The sequence below is a fragment of the Callorhinchus milii genome, unplaced genomic scaffold, assembly GCF_018977255.1.
Source record: "Callorhinchus milii isolate IMCB2004 unplaced genomic scaffold, IMCB_Cmil_1.0 Scaffold2, whole genome shotgun sequence".
Lineage (NCBI taxonomy): Eukaryota > Metazoa > Chordata > Chondrichthyes > Chimaeriformes > Callorhinchidae > Callorhinchus > Callorhinchus milii.
In genome coordinates, this window is record NW_024704743.1 from 69,311,720 (window position 1) to 69,330,150 (window position 18,431).

General features: G+C 40.1%; 1 protein-coding gene across 8 annotated transcripts in view; it reads right to left on the reverse strand.

The window, feature by feature from the left end:
* Positions 1-18,431, reverse strand: part of ankrd28b (ankyrin repeat domain 28b) — a 96,936-nt gene that overhangs the window by 15,639 nt on the left and 62,866 nt on the right. For all 8 annotated transcript variants that reach the window (XM_042346699.1, XM_042346684.1, XM_042346710.1 and 5 more), the window contains 6 exons: positions 17,209-17,277; positions 13,385-13,525; positions 8,560-8,671; positions 4,579-4,605; positions 2,542-2,616; positions 1,462-1,663 (listed from right to left, as the gene is read on the reverse strand). In XM_042346699.1, coding sequence (XP_042202633.1) covers positions 1,462-1,663; positions 2,542-2,616; positions 4,579-4,605; positions 8,560-8,671; positions 13,385-13,525; positions 17,209-17,277 — 626 coding nt within the window. The remainder of the gene's footprint in view (positions 1-1,461; positions 1,664-2,541; positions 2,617-4,578; positions 4,606-8,559; positions 8,672-13,384; positions 13,526-17,208; positions 17,278-18,431) is intronic.

Sequence of the window (18,431 nt, forward strand, 5' to 3'; positions counted from 1 at the left end):
AGTTGGATTTTTAATGTTCACTTTCCAAGTATCTGCAGTACCAGTACTACTGAGACACAGCTGGTGGCAGTCTTGAGCTGTTAAATCTCAAACAATATTACCAGTCATATTATGGCATTATGGTGATAAAGCAGTTCTGATCTTTATTTAAAATGGCTATATACTTGATCCCATTAATTTTGCTGGTTCATAATTTTTNAGTTGCACAAACCAGAAAGCTTAAGAAGTGAATTGGTTGGATTTCGAGCACACAAATATGAGCATTCCAGTTAAATCTATATTATAATTTTCATGCAGTTGTTATTTTAAGGAGTTTTGCTTGCACACAATTTGATCTTAAAAGGAACAGGTATGTTCGGAATGTCCCTTCTCACAAAAGAAGTGAAGCTGGTAGGGAAAAGACAACATTTCTGGAACAACAGTCTTGTAAACCTGTCAATTGTGAACACAGATTTCTGAGATCATGCTTTCATTACATGTGTAACAAACATGTTATTTAGAAATCTCACCACTTAATTGATCAAACATCACGAGTGAAGCCGTTGCATTTGTTTAAATTACACTAAAACACTATAATTTCCATTCAACTTTTTCCCCCTTTTTTGTATCATTATAACTAGTTACCTTGGTCACTGTGTGAATAAGTTCACCACAGCTTCAATTCTAATATCAACTATTGCTCTGCTAGTGTTCAAATCTGTCTAAATGCTAACACCGAAATTACACAGTGAACGAGGAAGATACTTTTTCCACTTTACTGGCAATTGACATCAGTCAAACTTAAGTTTCATTTATGCTGCTTTAAGTGAAAGCAGTTCTGCGGCATTCAGATCTCCCAACTCTGGAATTCCGTTTTACATTGCAGGGCACATTTCACAAGGCACATTTGTGAATTATTTCATCTCTGGAACTGCTTCCAACGTTTGTCAAAGGGACGGTAGGTATCATGTAATGGGGGGGAGAGTAATACTCAATTTTAGGGCTGATTCTCCTTTAAGACAGTTGGCTTGACTTATAGGACCATCAGCCAATCAGAGGTAAGGACGCATCGAGAAGCAGCTGACCGGACCGGAAGTGGTCGGACACCACCGATGAGTTGTGATAGGAGGGTCAACAGGGGGTTCGTGGGTGCCACGGATTGGAGGACTGACTGTGATCATCCTCAGGGCTTTCCCTCCCAGCTCCCTATAAAGAGGCGAGCTGTAAATAGACATGTGGGGTGCAGGCTGAGCTCCCTCTCACCTTAGCCACTCATCGCCTATGGTCCTATTGCATCCAAAGTCAGTAATGCATGAAAACTACATCCACACTCTCCACAAGTCACTTTGCTTTAGTGTGGAGAATGTTAACAGTTCGGCAACTTTTTTTTCAAATTGCAAAAATCCAGGAAAAACATTATTTGGCTAGCTACATTTTTAAAAATACAATAAAATTACTCATTATCAAAACATCAGCACAAACCTGCAGCGTGAATTGGGGTTCTTTTAGTTACATAATCTTTAACGAGAATGGACGCTCCCTGATTGATTAATACATCCACACACTCCACATGTCCTTTAAAGGCTGCTAGGTCCAAAGCTGTGCGGCCATTGTTATTTCTCACATCCAGGTCTAAGAGAGACTGAACTAGGACCTCCAGAGCCTGGTGATGACCATGGTAAGCCTGAAAGATATTCAAAATATTTTGTTTTAAACAAGTTAAAAAGTTTGGAACAAAAACAGAAGTCGCTGGGAACACTCAGCAGGTCAGGAGAATGGAGAAAGGAAAGTCCTGTAGCTCAGTGGTTGGAGCACTCGCTTTGCAAGTGAGAGACCTGAGTTCAATTCCAGGCAGAGGGCGAAACCTTGGGCAAGTTTCCTTACTCCACACAGAGCCTAATAATAATCCCTCCAAAACCAAAAACAATAATAAATTGGTCATTTTCAATCTACGACTGTTTGTGGGACATTGCTGTGTGCAATTGGCTGCTGCGTTCGCCCACAAATATACAGTCAATTCACTTTACAGTGTGTTCTGTGAAGCGCTTTGGGACGTCCTCCCGACGTGAAAAGCACTATATCAAATGCAAGGATTATTATTATTATAATAAAGTGAATCAACGTTTCGGTCCACAACCCTTCGTCAGAAAGAAGTTTGAAATTGTATTAGATAGAAGGATGGATTCGTTGACTGTGTCATAAGTAGCAGTGAAATTGAGAAGGATAGAGGATGAAGATAGTGACTTTCAACAGGGCTGTCTTGGTGCTTTGGGGGAAGGGGGGCAGAATCCAGATTGGATGGATGCAAACATGTTGTGGTGAGAGAGGAAGGAGCAAAGATGGGAGGCAACAATGTGTTCCAGCACATTAGAGAGGAAGGGCAGGTTGGAGATGAGGTGGTAGCTGAAGAGTTTGAAGTGTGAGTGAAAACATGCCTGCTATTTTGTTATACAAAACAGTATAATCCTGTCCATCAAATCAAAGTTTATTCATATTACTAATTTCAAAAAAACAAGGTTTCAATTTAGAGCATTTTAGAGCAAAAAGGCATTTTGTACTTACAGCCAAGTGCAAAGGACTAACAGGTGCTCTGTTATCGGAATCATTCAGCATGTCTGTACCTGAAGTTTCCATCAACTAGCAAAACACAAATGTGAAACTTTATTATATAAACAGGCAAGAGTGAATAAGATTGTGGCATCAAAGCAGACATTATTTTGGTATTAGATGAACTAGGCAGGTTAAAATTTGTCCGTAACGTATTAAAACGTTTTGTTTGCTTCTCCCCACTCTCAACATCCCTGGTCATTGGCCGACAAGCTGGAATACGGCTCCATGGGCACCAGGTGCCCTCTAGTACTTTCATTTCTAAATCATAAATAACCAACTCTACACCTGAATTGCCATTATTTCATTGAGATGTAATAGACTCCACCCCATATGAAGGCTGCTATATAAATGCGACTTGATGAGCTCTCGATTCTGTCTTCACCCAAAATTATCACACCATGGCAGGAGGGTAAATGGGCACAAGTTTAGGATTGTGAAGACAAGTTTCAGACAGAAACTGGGCAATATAGTTGGGCCCCATTATATCATGGATTAGCATATAACATGGTGACACCATGGACTCCTGATATATTGCATTTGGTTCTATCACGCAGGGCACAGCGAGACGAGGTGACATTGGAGACCCATGTGGTAAACGTAACTGGCTGCACTATATAATTCAGCCTCATTTTAAGAACCCCCGAGCATTGTGTACTTAACTACAGAGGATAATCAATCATTGGACTTGGTGATCAGAAAATGTGCTCGAGGTCAGGACAACAGGAAGACAGTAAACTTGGTATTCTGAAAAGGTGAGATCAAATGGTTCTTTCCATTCTAAAAGCTTTCATCTCAGAAGTGATCTAATTAATACCAATATGCCAGTTTTTGTTTCTTATCATCCCTTAACCCTGTGTGAAAAACAGATCTTTAGAGTTGTTTTTCTGGAACTCGTACCAATTTTAAACATGGAGAATAGGGATCCCTATTCTACAGTGCCTGAAATAAATTATAGGGTTTCTGCTAGTCAGCAATGATAGCAAAACAGACAGTTTCTGGCAGTATTCCCAGTTATTAACTGTTGCTATTAGCAAATCCTATTGCAGGTTGTCGCTTTTTCAACCAAGTTGTGGGTTGCAATGGCAAAGCAGACAATGAGACTGAAGGTTCAGGGAAAGAATATTGAAACTTAAAAATAAATTATAATCAAGTTGGAATAACGAATATTTGTTATAGATAAAGCAAGCATAATAGTTAAAATAATAAAACCAAAGAGAGACAGGGAAAAGTGTTTATTTGAATCAGATTAATATTACATTATTAAAGATTAATTATTAATACCATATTACTAAAGGTTAATTATTAATACCATATTACTAAAGGTTAATTATTAAATACTGAGGTTGTTTCAACACCTTGGTCCAATGACTCAAACGTCCATTGGATAAGAATCTCTTAAAGTAACGCAGGCAAATTAATGGAACAACTGGGCTCTTTATAAATGGGGCAATGGCCAAATCAGAATAAGCTTCTGTTTTAACATTCTTTTGAATGTGCCAGTTTCCACACAATAATTTATTTTCTCTCATGAGCATTTTAGCCATAAGATGACGGAAATGTTTATCTAAACAATTTGGTTAGATTTAAAGCCCGATTTCTGACATGAAGGGACAGCATTCAAATCCTCTGGAGTTTCATTTGCAGGAACATTTTTTCCATTCCTACTAACTAGAGTCTATTTTTTCCATTATACATTTTAGAAGCAATACCCTTGCAATTTATTGCATTTTTGCAGTTTAATGTACATTTTCAGCAAAAATGGCACCTTTAGGAGAAATTAATGGTTTAAGGGAGTGACATAAAACACTAGCCATGAAGTTTTAGGGGTTTGGGCTGAAACGGCAACTATAAATTAGTGTTATACATACACTGAATCACATACTTTTGTACTTAAATCCAGTCATGTTTATACTAATCATACACTAGACAGAACATACTGAAGTAGCTTTTAAACATACATATTTCTACAAAATAAAAGTGATAACTTACTACATCTAGAGGAGTTTCATTTGCAATCTGTAACAAAAACAATTACACGGGAGCTTAATTATGTATCATTTTGCTAACTTCCTACCTCTCCCTCTCCAAACATACGTTCACTCAAGTTTTTGCATACAAATAGCTGATGACCTCAGTGACAATTATATTATTGTATAAAACTCTAAGAATGGTCTGATGGATAGCCCACAAAATACGCAGCATATTCTGTGAAGCAATTTGAGACGTCTCAAAGACCTGATAAGGCGCTATATCAAATGCAAGAATTATTATTATTATTATTATAATAGCTCAGCATATCGAAAACCAATGTGGTAATTATGGAGAAAGGGGGGACGGGACACCAGCGAGGCTACAGGAGCTCTCAGGGCCCAGTACCGCACACAAACCCAGAGAAAAACACACTCAGAGGCGCAGGCACACATATTCACAGACATGGAGAGACACACATGCACACACAGAGAGAGACACACACTCAGAGACACAGAGAGACACACACACTCAGAGATCACAGAGAGAGACACACACTCAGAGACACAGAGAGAGACACACTCAGACACAGAAACACACACACACAAGAGACAGAGAGAGACACACACTCAGAGATAGAGAGAGAGACACACACACACTCAGAGATAGAGAGAGAGAGACACACTCAGAGTCACACACACACTCAGAGACACAGAGAGACACAGAAACACACACACAAGAGACACAGAGAGAGACACACACTCAGAGATAGAGAGAGAGACACACACACACTCAGAGACACAGAGAGACACACACACACTCAGAGACAGAGAGAGAAACACACACTCAGAGCCACAGAGAGAGAGAGAGAGAGAGAGAAACACACACACACACACACTCAGAGACACATAGAGGGACACACACACACACACACACACTCAGATACAGAGAGAGGCACACACACTCAAAGACAGAGAGAGAGAGAGAGAGAGAGAGAGAGACACACACACACACACACTCAGAGACACAGAGAGACACACACTCAGAGACAGAGAGAGACACACACACTCAGAGATAGAGAGAGACACACACACAAGAGACAGAGAGACACACACACACTCAGAGACACAAAGAGGGACATACGTACACAGACACACACACTCAGATACAGAGAGAGGCACACACACTCAAAGACAGAGAGAGAGACACACACACACACACACACTCAGAGACACAGAGAGACACACACTCAGAGACAGAGAGAGACACACACACTCAGAGATAGAGAGAGACACACACACAAGAGACAGAGAGACACACACACACTCAGAGACACAAAGAGGGACATACGTACACAGACACACACTCAGATACAGAGAGGCACACACACTCAAAGACAGAGAGAGACACACACATTCAGAAACAGAGAGACACACACACAGATATAGAGAGACGCACACTCACATAGATGCACACACAGCCACACCCACAAACACACAGAGGGAGACACAGACATACTCACACTCACTCACAAACGCACATAGAGATGTACACACAGATAATCACTCACACACTCACACACAGATCATCACAACAGAGGGGGCCTCTGAGTGAAGCCCATTTGCCACTTGCGCTGCCCCGCGCCTGCGCGTCTGGAGCCATCCCCCCCACAGTGACATCAGGTAAACAGCCGGGAGGCCCACAGGCCAGAAACTACACCGATAGCGGGTTTGTGGCGGATTTCGCGGGGCAAGTGCCGCCCACCCTTTTCTATTCACCCAGACCATGAGTAAGTTTGGATGTGCAACACAAAATGTTCAAATGATATTTTATTCGGTACATGTTATGATTAGATAACATGTTATGGGATTCCTGGAAGACCATAACAAGATTAGGCAGAGTCAACATGGCTTTACAAAAGGGAAGTCATGCTTAACTAATCTTTCAGAGTTTTTTGAAGATGTATCTAGCAGGTTAGATAGGGGGGAACCAGTAGATGTAGCATATTTAGATTTTAAAAAGGCATTTGACAAAGTGCCAGACAAAAGGCTATTGCACAAGGTTAAGGCCCACGGGATTAATGGGAACATATTAGCATGGATTGAAGAGTGGCTAACGGGTAGAAAACAGAGAGTAGGGATAAACGGGTCATTCTCGAATTGGCAGGATGTGACTAGTGGAGTGCCACAAGGATCAGTGCTTGGGCCTCAGCTATTTACAATTTACATCAATGATCTAGACGAGGACATTGAATGTAACGTATCTAAATTCGCGGATGACACTAAACTAGGTGGGAGAGTAAGCTCTGAGGATGATGCAAAAAGATTGCAACGGGATATAGATAGGCCAGGGGAGTGGGCGAGTAGGTGGCAGATGGAATTTAATATGGGGAAGTGTGAAGTTATTCACCTACGTAGAAAAAATAGAAAAACAGATTATTTTCTAGAGGGGGAGAGATTAGATAGGGTTAGAGTGCAGAGGGATTTGGGTGTCCTTGTACACCAGTCTCAAAAAGTTAGTTTGCAGGTGCAGCAAGCAACTAAGAAGGCGAACGGCGTGTTAGCGTTCATTGCAAAAGGTTTAGAGTACAAGAGTAGGGAAGTCTTGCTGCAACTGTATAGGGCCTTGGTGAGACCGCACCTAGAGTATTGTGTGCAGTTTTGGTCTCCTTATTTAAAAAAGGACATACTTGCCCTAGAGGGGGTGCAGCGTAGATTCACTCGGTTAGTTCCTGGGATGAGGGGACTGACCTATGAGGATAGGCTGAATAAACTAGGGCTATATTCTCTAGAGTACAGAAGAATTAGGGGAGATCTTATTGAAACATATAAGATTCTTAAAGGGCTGATAAAGTAGACACTGAGGGTCTGTTTCCCCTGGTAGGAGAATCTATAACCAGGGGTCAGTCTTAAAATTAAGGGTCAGCCTTTTACAACAGAGTTGAGGAAACATTTCTTCACTCAGAGAGTAATGAATTTATGGAATTCACTCCCCCAGAAGGCTGTAGATCCTCAGTCCGTGAACATCTTCAAGGCTGAGACTGATAGATTTTATAAAAAACAGAGGGATTAGGGGATATGGGGATAGGGCAGGTAATTAGAGTTAGGTCTGAAGATCAGCCATGATCTTATCGAATGGCGGGGCAGGTTCGAGGGGCCGAATGACCTACTCCTGCTCCTAATTCTTATGTTCTTATGTTCCAGATGTAATAATAATAATCCTTGCATTTGATATAGCACCTTATGTCTTCGAGACGTCTCAAAGCGCCTCACAGAATATACTGTAAAGTTAATTGATTATATTTTGTGGGTGAAATTAATGTAAAGATTCATATAAATAGTCATTGTGCTTTCAGCATAAAATACCTTTAGGACTTTATTTCAAAGTAAATAAGTAATTGATGTACAAACATAATTTACTGCCATGTGCTTCAAATTTGTCAATGCAAATGTTGGTTAGACACTTAATAGCTACCAAGTGACAACACTGCATTGCAGTAGAATACAGATTTTTTTAAAATTTGGCCCTTCTGATATTTCCTTCTGTAGCTAAAGCATTTGAAATCTGAGCACCTGCCATCACCCTCCACACACACACAGGTTTTTTTTCAATCTGTATAAAATGAATACGATAAACTTCAATTTATTTACCTAAACATGTGTTTATGTTTCCTTTACAAATAATTGGAGATCTTGCTTAAATAAGCTAAAACAGGTGGAAGAAGGATCTCAACAACAAAGCCTTCTTCCCTCGAGTATGTCATAATATTGAGATTACTGATAGATCAAAGTTGTTTCCCCTCCTACCATACTGTATATTCATAAGCATAGCTGTAAACACTGCAGATGGTAGTTATGGTAGTCACAAGAAATACACAAAATACATGATGACACTTTAACCAAAAGAACCACTTTCAACTACTGAAACAGTTTCACGACTAGCTTAACCCTTATTAAAATTTTAGATTTTTTTAAAATTAGCAGAAATAAAACAAACACTTACAAGTTCAAGACATAAACGATGTCCATAGGCAGCTGCATAATGCACTGCATTATAGCCCTGTTTATCGCGAATCCCAGGATTTGCATCATTTCGGAGGAGATACTCCAGGCACCTGTTGATAATTAAGAACATTTATTGAATATTACCATCATAATTGATATGGAAATAGAGAACTGTCATTTTTTAACCGAATATTTGGTAGCATGAACAAAATACAAGTCATATACCTGAGCAATCACACTGCCAATGATCTGGAGTCTGAAACCTAAACTATTAAAAGTTTCTGGAGTCAATCGTGGTAATGACAGAATGAACTATTCTTTTTCAATGCTTTCAAATGCCATCCACACATGCTAATTCATAGTAACCTGCAGTTAAGCCGCAAAAATTTAATTCTTTACACTGACTTTTTCTAAAGTACGAAAGCGTACATCCACATGCTTGATGGTACATTATGCAATATTTATAAAATTGGTAGCCCAGACCTGAAAACTAACACAACCTGAATACTTTTAACACTCCATGTGTAAGGTGGTATACATACGTGGAACTCTGTCTGCTGACTAGTTTCCATCCATTTGACTATAAAAAAATGATCAATCTCGGAATGAACTTGATTACCAGAGCAATGTGTCATGGTTAAATGCCCTCTATGTACTTAACTGTGTGAATTACCAAACCTTCAATTTAAATAAAATATTCTCATCCATCGTGAACTGTAGCATTACAGAAACTGTTTTTGATTGCTACGGTTTCAATAATAACTTACAAATTAGGTATCCTAGAAGGTGTGAACCCACAGGTTGTTATTAATGGATAGCCCTAGAACATTCAACCATATCCTCAAAATACCACTTTACAGAGACTTGAATCAGCAGATTAGGTCAAAACAGGGTTCTATCAGACAGTAGATTTAAATCTTTTGGAAAGATGATGCCATGTGTTTGTTTGGGTGATACACTACTAACACTTAACTAGGTCCACAGTGCCGAATTGTATACCTGTCCACCACCCACTCATACACAGGAAATCCTTCTCCTGGAAGTCTGCCATCAACAGCATGTCTTGATTTCATACCATGTTCACGTTTCCTACACATGCTGCTTCTGATCATCCCACACTGCTAGTTTACAATCGACTATGTTGAAGATTTATTGCAGATTTTGTAGCAATGAAACGTAAGCATAAAAACTGTCCTGTTAACATCAGAAATTTACATTCACTAATTTTCAAGTTGTCAAATTTGCAAGCTTTTCAAATGGAACAAAGCCATCAAGGTCTTGCTGTGAACTAGCTCTTACAGGTTCATTCAGGCTATGACATTTAGCAACAGCTTTGTGAGGTGTTATGAGATATTAATTCAAGTCCCCATGGTAAAAAAATCTGTTAGCATTTAAGTGGCACATTTAACTGCAGACTACCAGAATAGTAAAAAAAACTACACGAAAAAAAAAGTCTGCACTATCGTGAGCACTTTCAATGAATCATTGGATAAATGTGGACCATTATTGTGTTACTGTCCATAGAAATTAGTGATGAAGGCAGCACAATAAGTCTAAGTACCACAACCCAATGATGCAAAGAAAACATTAACTCGGACCATGTGCTCTCCTATACCGGGTTCTGCAAGCACATTATCCTCACCTTTGCCTGGCTTCACTTGCTCCTTGACCCTCAGCAGATCAACTTCAACATCCTCATCCTTGCCTCCAAGGCTAGTGCTCGGCAGAATTTGGGGTGCATATGCTCAGATGTAATAGCTCTAGAGGCCTTGTCCCAGCCCATCTCTAATCTCCTCCTTAACGGGTGCCTCAAGGGTAGCTTCTATAATGTTTTCATTACCAGCCTTTAGAGCTCCATATTATCCAAATTTCTACAGCCCCGACTTCCAAATTCTTTTATGGTCTTGTCTCACTCTACTTATGTAATGTCCTCCAACCATATTTTGCTGCCTTTACTTGGCGGTTCTTCCATTCTGGACTACTGCTGGTTCCTCACTCCCTTGGTCCCATCAGCCACTGCAGCCTGACCAATTGTTTTTATAAAAAGCCATAAAATCAAACAGTAAATAAGGTTACGATCTCAGCTCAGTGTTTTGATCCAATTTTTCATTGATCTTTAAAACCCTTACAGCAAAGTTGAAACCATCTGAGAAAACTGTAACACTGAACAACTAGTTCTACAGAGGGTCAGAAGGCTCCAGCGCCGCATCATGTACTTCTCAAATGACAGATTATCCAGTACAGCACTTCAGTGTGTTCAGTGCCTTGGGATGTCCTCGCGACTTGAATGTGCTACACAACTGTAACTTGTTGTTGCTTTTGTTAGTGTTCACAGCTATAATCCTTGTATTTGATTATCCAAATGCTTTAGCAAACACAGGCATGGTAGCTCTAGGAGTTATTTTATACTTTTTCCAGTACTTCATACTTTGCTGAACAAGCTTAGATACAAATGAATTAATTTTAAAAAACATTTAGTAACATTCCATTGAAAAAAGTAATTTTAATTTTCTCTTCTCTCTTGCATGTTGCAACTCATAGTGAATACAGCTTCACATGAGCCAGAAACCCTTTGGAGGCTCACTCAGGTGGCCATGCTTGATAAATGAGCAGTGATGGGAGGCATCAGTTTTGTTCAATCCTGTCCTCTCCTAAAATACAAACACACTTTCCAGCAAGGGTCATTGAACAGCTATCAAGAGCAAGAAACTTGCCTAATATTTCATCTCCCTAAACTGGGAAAGCTGAAACTGATCGAAGTACAAAATTCACTACCCATGAAAATGAATTAGTTTTAGCACATTGTAGATTAACGGATCCAGAGTTATATTAATGAACTGGTGCCTTGACGTAAATAGCAGCTCAACAAGCAGCTTTCTGAACCTCAGTTAGACAAAATCCATGTGTACAAAACCAATTGTACAATTCATTTTGGAATTCATTTGAGAAAAGGGTGGATAAATTTACATTATAACTGATTGATAAGGATTGTTAACTTACTTATTAGTTTATCTAAATTAGATAAACCACTTTTATAGTTAGCATGACCATGTACAGGATTATGACAATACATGCTACCTTTACAACTGATGAGGTGGTTTCCAATAGATTTAGCCATTTGCCTATGTACTGTCAGAAATCAGGGCTGCCATAGAGTTATTTGTTCAAAGTCCTTGGATTCCCTTTTAGATGCAAAACAGTGGCACTGAATGGACACATCTTTGATTCAGCCCAGGCGACCTTCAGTCTTTGCTTTTTTTTGACTAACTAGCTATAAGCCAAATGAAAACTACTTTAAAAAATTGTTCCCATTTCCAAAAAACAGTCAATCCATTTTACAATATATTCTGTGAAGCGCTTTGAAACATCTCAACGACTAAAAGTTGCTATATCAAATGCAAGGATTATTATTAACTTAAGATGTACATCACTGAATGTTCCTAGAGACAGGACTCTACACATTGAGTCTAAGATAAAAGATACTATAAAACTACTAGAGATGATAATCTGGAATCTGAAATAAAACCTTTAGATGAAAAGAAACCAACCATCTAGATTTCACTTCTTAATGCGCATTTACCTATTGTACAACTCAGTTTTAAGAAACGTCAGTTTTCTTTTTGTGATTATCAGCTTTATCATAAAATGTGCATAAATATATTTCAGCATCATGCATGCTGAAATATCTTGGCACAGCCTTTTTCAAAACAGGCAATGTTAGATTAAAAAATCACCTGGGTTTTCCGAAATCTAATGATGCATTTTGTAATGACTGAGTTGACAAATTAATTGTTCAGTTAAGTTCATACGAAGGAAAAGATAGCCTCCACAAAGATAGCCTCCACAAATTGCTAGACTTAGTTCACAATATTTGTGCCACGATCTTCACAAAGCAACCATCAATTACAGGAAGCTAAATTAATCTGTTCCATGAACTACAGGAAACTGGAAGAAATTACTATATGAGTAAACCTAACTTGGCACAACACATCAGACAGTTCTTAAACTTGGAAACTAACTTCCACGTCTGGGCAATTTTTAAATATTTTCAGGCTGACTAATCAGTGGACCTCGGTGTTACTTCTAAACTGCTTAAGGATGGCTGAGGTTTTCTACCAAAATCTATTAACAGCAAATACTGAGTTACTGTAATTTCTCTCAAGAACACCTTAGTGCTTGAAAACAGCTAAAGGTTTAGTATAATTTTAGTATAAGAGTAAACAATTTTGTTCAAAGGGAAAAGGACCATAAAAGTGATTTTGAAGAACAAAACCAAGAGCAGGTAGAAGGTTTCTCATAAATGGAATAAAATATTGAAAACTATACAAAAATACAACTAAATTAGCATACATTCTACAAATCTATTTACTCTCATGGATTGTTGGTTATGTTACACGTCTGAAGTAACCATTTCCCTAGGTAAAGGCCCATCAAAATCAAGAGCAATAACACAACAAAGATGCAACTTCTAAATGTTTCTTAAAAATATTTTTTTTCTTAACACATGAGAAGACAGCTCTATTTGATCTCAATGTTTCCCTTCAAAATATCCATTTCACAGCATATTGCTGATATTAACCAACTAAGAACTAACGTAAACTTAGAGGAACTTAAGGTAATCAATATTCATATAAATCTTCAATTTATAATCTTACAATATATTACTTGCTTACTCAGTTACCCTAAATGTGTAGAAGCTGGTAATATCTTTAAAGCAATGAAGCAATCCAGTTTTAGGAGCTCAGTATACAAAAATGAAGTTGTGCAATAGTGCCCGCAGTCAACCAGTTTTGTACATTTGCAACCCATGCTGCTTGACTTACTTTCCGTCTGTGTCTGATGCTGCTGCATAGTGAAGTGGTGTGCAACCTCTTTCATCAAGGTCATTTACACTGGCTCCAGATCCCACAAGAGCAAACAGGCACTGGTAGTTGCAATTGGCAGCAGCATAATGCAGTGGGGTTCTGAAAGGGTAAGAAAAAGTCAAGTAGATTTTTTTTAATGCAATATTGCTGTGCAGGATGTGTAAAAATTAAAAAAACATTGCAAATGATTTTTTTAAACCAGTAATAAAGCACCAGTATTTGTATTAGTACTTTAACATATTGCTAGTAATCTCAATAATAAAGTGGCTCCTGGATCACATGCTTGACAACAAAACTTCACAAATGAGTCAATGCCCTGCGGGGGTCTGAGTCAGTTTGTGAGCCAAGAGGATCTGATGACAAACCAGCCAGCCTGGCTTGTCCCCAAGATTTGGAGGGGCAGACCAGTCACTGGTAGGGTAGCCCTAGCTGGACAAGCAGCAGGAAGCTTGCCAGACAGTATTCTCAATGGCAAGCTATGTGGTTTTAACTGATTAAGCTCCAACAGTACTACAAAGCATACTCTGGGATCCTGAAGTCCTGGCTCTGATCCACCTGTTCTTTCAGAAGAGTTTATGCATTACATTCCAGATACAATGACATTTCTATGCGTTGCTGATATACATATATACATATATTGGATAAGCCGGATGCATCGAGGGCGGAATTTTGTCCGACTGAAGAGGTGTCCGAGGTTAACCGAAATACGATTCCCGCCCAGCAGAGGAGCTGCGGTGGGGCCATACAATATGTAATAATGTTGTTTCACTTCAAGCAATGTGAACTCACCAGTTAAAGTTAAATTCAGTAAAATATATTTATCTTTGTTTGGGTGCAGGTATAGTCCGGCACTTTGCCGCCCAATAGAGGATCTTCCTCCTCCCATTGCCGTTCCCATTAGACGGGAAAGGGGACAATCAGCAGCGGGGCTGAGGTGAGTGAAAACCTGCATTCGCTTGTGAATGTTTGGGCTCCAGCCATTCACAAGCGGCTCCACTGTCAACCAATCCCGATTTCCCACCCTTGTTCTTTCCCATTCCTTCGCCCCCTCACTGCTTGACAGCCCAACTCCAACTGCTTCAGAATGGCTGGAGTCTATTGTCAATCACAATCTGACTCCTCCCATCTACATGCCGGAGTCTCTCGTGGCGGTCTCAGCCGGCCCGAGTGCGCACATTCAGTGGCGACCAGTGCGGCATTTTGCCTGGAGAAACTGGATTTTCGTCTGAATCAACTAGCATATTTACAACAGGTAAGAATCGAAATGAATCGTGGCTGGGAGTTTTATTCAATTTACTCGACCCCCGGGGTTAACCGCCGTCCGTCAAAAGCGTACTCCACTTGTACATTAGAACTCTGTCTGGTCTGGATACTGTTAAACCTGGTGATCGGTTTCCCCACGGGTCAGACAACTTAAAAAAGTTTTAAATTAGTTCTCAATAAATTTCTGAAAAAAAGCAATGACACAAAATAACTTTCTTTCTACCCTCTTAATTTAATTTTTACTTCATCCTTTGAAGATGCTAATTCATGCTGGGATATTGCTGCATATTGCCTTCAGCTCTTATATGCTCTACCCTTGCCTAAATGTAGACAGAGTCTGGACAATAAGACTTAACAACTATTCAATTTATGAAGCCCATCAAAGATCTATCTTGGGACTTCCTCCTGATGCGAAAAGCGCTATACAAATATAATTTTGTTGTTTTTGTTATCTAATCATTTTGTCTGGAAATTGAGCCTTTTCAATTCCCATGCAGACAAGTGCTGTATCTTCCAGAATACACAATGGTTGTGAACTTGAGAGTTACCCATTACAGTAGAATGCCTTTTGTTCACTTATCTGCATTGCACTCGCACATAGAAGGGAAGGAACCATCACTAAAATAATTCAGTTGTACAAATATGCACAAGGTCACTTGGAACACAATTCAGCCACCCACACAAATGTGAACAGACAAGAGTTCATTTAGCAATCTACAGGGCTGAAGATGGGGGAGCCAGACAAAGAAAAAGTCAGAGGGATAGAAGGTTAGAGAGTCAGAAAGTGTGTGAGACAATGACAGAGAGAAAAGGGCTGGCACAATATAGTAGTAATAGTGAGTCTCCTGATTGAAGAAGGTTTTGGCTTATACTATAGTTAATTGTGACAATCAGTTCTGCACCATCTCCTTATTCACAATGAGACCGGTGACAATTAGTGCAGATAATCAGCTAACATAATATCATCAAATGCAGAACTCTTCTTTGAGGATTTCTTCTGCTGGTAATGGTCAGCAAAGAGAATCCATGTCATTTTTACAAAGAAAATTACCTTAGTAATAGAGTTTTAGGCAGGAGTAGATATTTGGTTTGAGGTACTGAGACTATTTTCTCACTGCCTGAAAGACAAATAAAATCGAAAGCCAAGAAAAAGGCTCATGCTCAGCTGAGATCTTACACTGACTATAAAATCAAGCTCATGGGCACACTAATAACATCTAGACCAACTTTATCTTTGAGAGGCGTTTATAATGAGCTAAACAAAGTACAGATGGAAGTGAAAATGCAGTGCCTTAATAAAATCAGGATCCATGGACAGGCACAAAAGTACTCAATATAGGCCAGAGTGGTCCAACTGGTGGCCCCCGGGAATTATTTCATCCGGCCCGCAAACTATTTCCAAATTAACGGTGCCACTCCCTCCCTCCCTGGTAAAACCGCCCTCTCGTTACAGCAACTCAATGCGCAAGGAGTGGAAATAATGCTGCCTGGTCCTGCAGTCTGTCAGGAAGTCCCTCTCAAGCTGAGGGTAAGGCAAACGGGTCTCCTTACCAACCGTGTCCTCCCAACCGCTGGCTACTGCAGCTGCCAGATAGTGAGCCACACAGCACGGCCGGGAGAATGCTCATTCCTGTTGCCAGATAGTGAGCTGTGCAACTGATTGAGAAAGAGGGGGAGAGACAGAGAGTGATTTAGAGAGGGGGGGGGAGAACGCGATTGAGAGAAGGAGGGAGAGAGAGAGATGGGGGGGGGGAAAGAGAGTGTGAGAGGGGAAAGAGAGAGATTGTGAGAGAGAGGGAGTGAGACAGAGTGAGAGTGTGTGAGAGAGAGAGCGTGAGAGTCCTTAATCCACCCTTCCCATCCTACCTCTGCACCTTCCCAACCTGACAGTTTCATTTGCCAAGCAAACACCAGCTTGCTTCATGTCCCCCCAACCCATTGCTCCACCGTCGTCATTTTGCCCCCGTTCTCTGAAACTCCATTCCCAGAGTTCCTCCGAATCGCTCCCTCCCCTCTTTCAAGGCACGTCAAGACCCAATTCTTTTACCACACTTTTGGTCATTTTTCGTACACCTCAAATGGTCTGAAATTGGGGTTGCCAAAACACATATGTTGGAATCCCTTTAGAAATTATTGCAACTTGGAACGCAGTAATAGTTGATTTGCAGAAGAGCTGGGAATAGCAAAAAGAAAATTACAATTTGTAGAATAGTTTACATTTATATAGTGCCTTTCACATCTCAAGGCAAATCATGGTGCTGCATGGGCACCTAAGTAGGGGGTGGGAACTGAGAGGAGTGTGAAGTGGAAAGATGAGCGAAAGCATGGTCGATGTAGGTTTTGAGAAGCGTCTTGAAAGAGGGGAGGGAGCAAATCGGAGAGACTCTGGGATGGAATTCCAAGGGGGGACAGGAAAACAATAAAGCACACAACTTTATTCTACGTATTTTTCTTAGCATTCAACAGGAACAGCTGTCAACTTTAGCTGTGCATACACTAAAAATTAAGATAGTTCTTACCTTCCAAACGTATCCTTTTTGTTGAAATCAGCTCCACTGTTAAGCAACAGATTTAGGCATTCCAAATTTCTGGAACATAAACACAAGGTATTTGACAAACTAACACAACAGCAATCCTTGCATTTGATATGGAGTCTTACCACAGTATCGGGATTTCTCAAAGCCCTGCACAGAATCTACTGTAATATGTAGTCAATGTATTTTGTTGGCAAAGTGCGACAGCCAATTTGCACACAGCAATAACCTACAAACAGCCATGAAGTGAATGATCAATTTTATTGGGGGATTGTTGGTCAGGACAACAGGAAAAACTCCCTTCTCTTTTCGAACACGGTGCCATAGGATCTTTAATGTTTTATCTGAAAGGGGCACTTCTGACACTGCAGTACACCCCCAGTGCTGTATTGGATCATCAACTTAGGACTACAGGAGTTCCAAATTCTGACAAGGATCTCAAACCCACAACCTTGTGATTCAGAGTCGAGTGCTACCAACCCAGCTCGGCTTTCACCAAGACCAAGGAGTGTAACCTGGCTCATTTGCTAGCACTCTTGCCTCTGAATCATAAGGCTGTGAGTTCAAGGGCCACATTGGAGTTTCAAATTCACATAGTCTAAGCTGACATTGCAAATGCAATGCTGGGGTTATGCTGCATAGTTGGAGGTACTGTACTTCAGATGAGACATTAAACCAAGCCTGCCTGTTCAGGTGGATGTTAAAGATCCCATGACACTATTCAAAAAGGGAAAGGAGTTTTGCATGGGAGGTCAACAATCCTCCAAATAAAATTGGTCACTCACGTCATGGCTGTTTGTGGAACACTGCTGTGTGCAAATTGGCTGCCGTGTTCACCCACAAAGTCACTTCACAGCAGTTGATGTCATACAGATCTGACAAGAATATACCCCCGTAAGTGGTTCTCCTATGAATAATAATTATTATAATATTCTGAAGTCAGTCTGGAGGCAAAAGCGCAAACATACTGCTGAGACTTTCACCACAGACTTTGTGACATCAATGCAATTGCATATTTACAGTTCATTTGCACACACCTATACCTGTCTTAGTGGCAAGATGTAATATCTTTTATTCCACATTATAATATAAATGTGTTGCACAGGAGGAGGCCATGTATCCCATCATGCTTGTGCTCTCTGAATAAGCTCCATTTACCCCCATTCTCCTGCCTTTTCTCCAAAGAGAAACAATGTTTACACAATAGA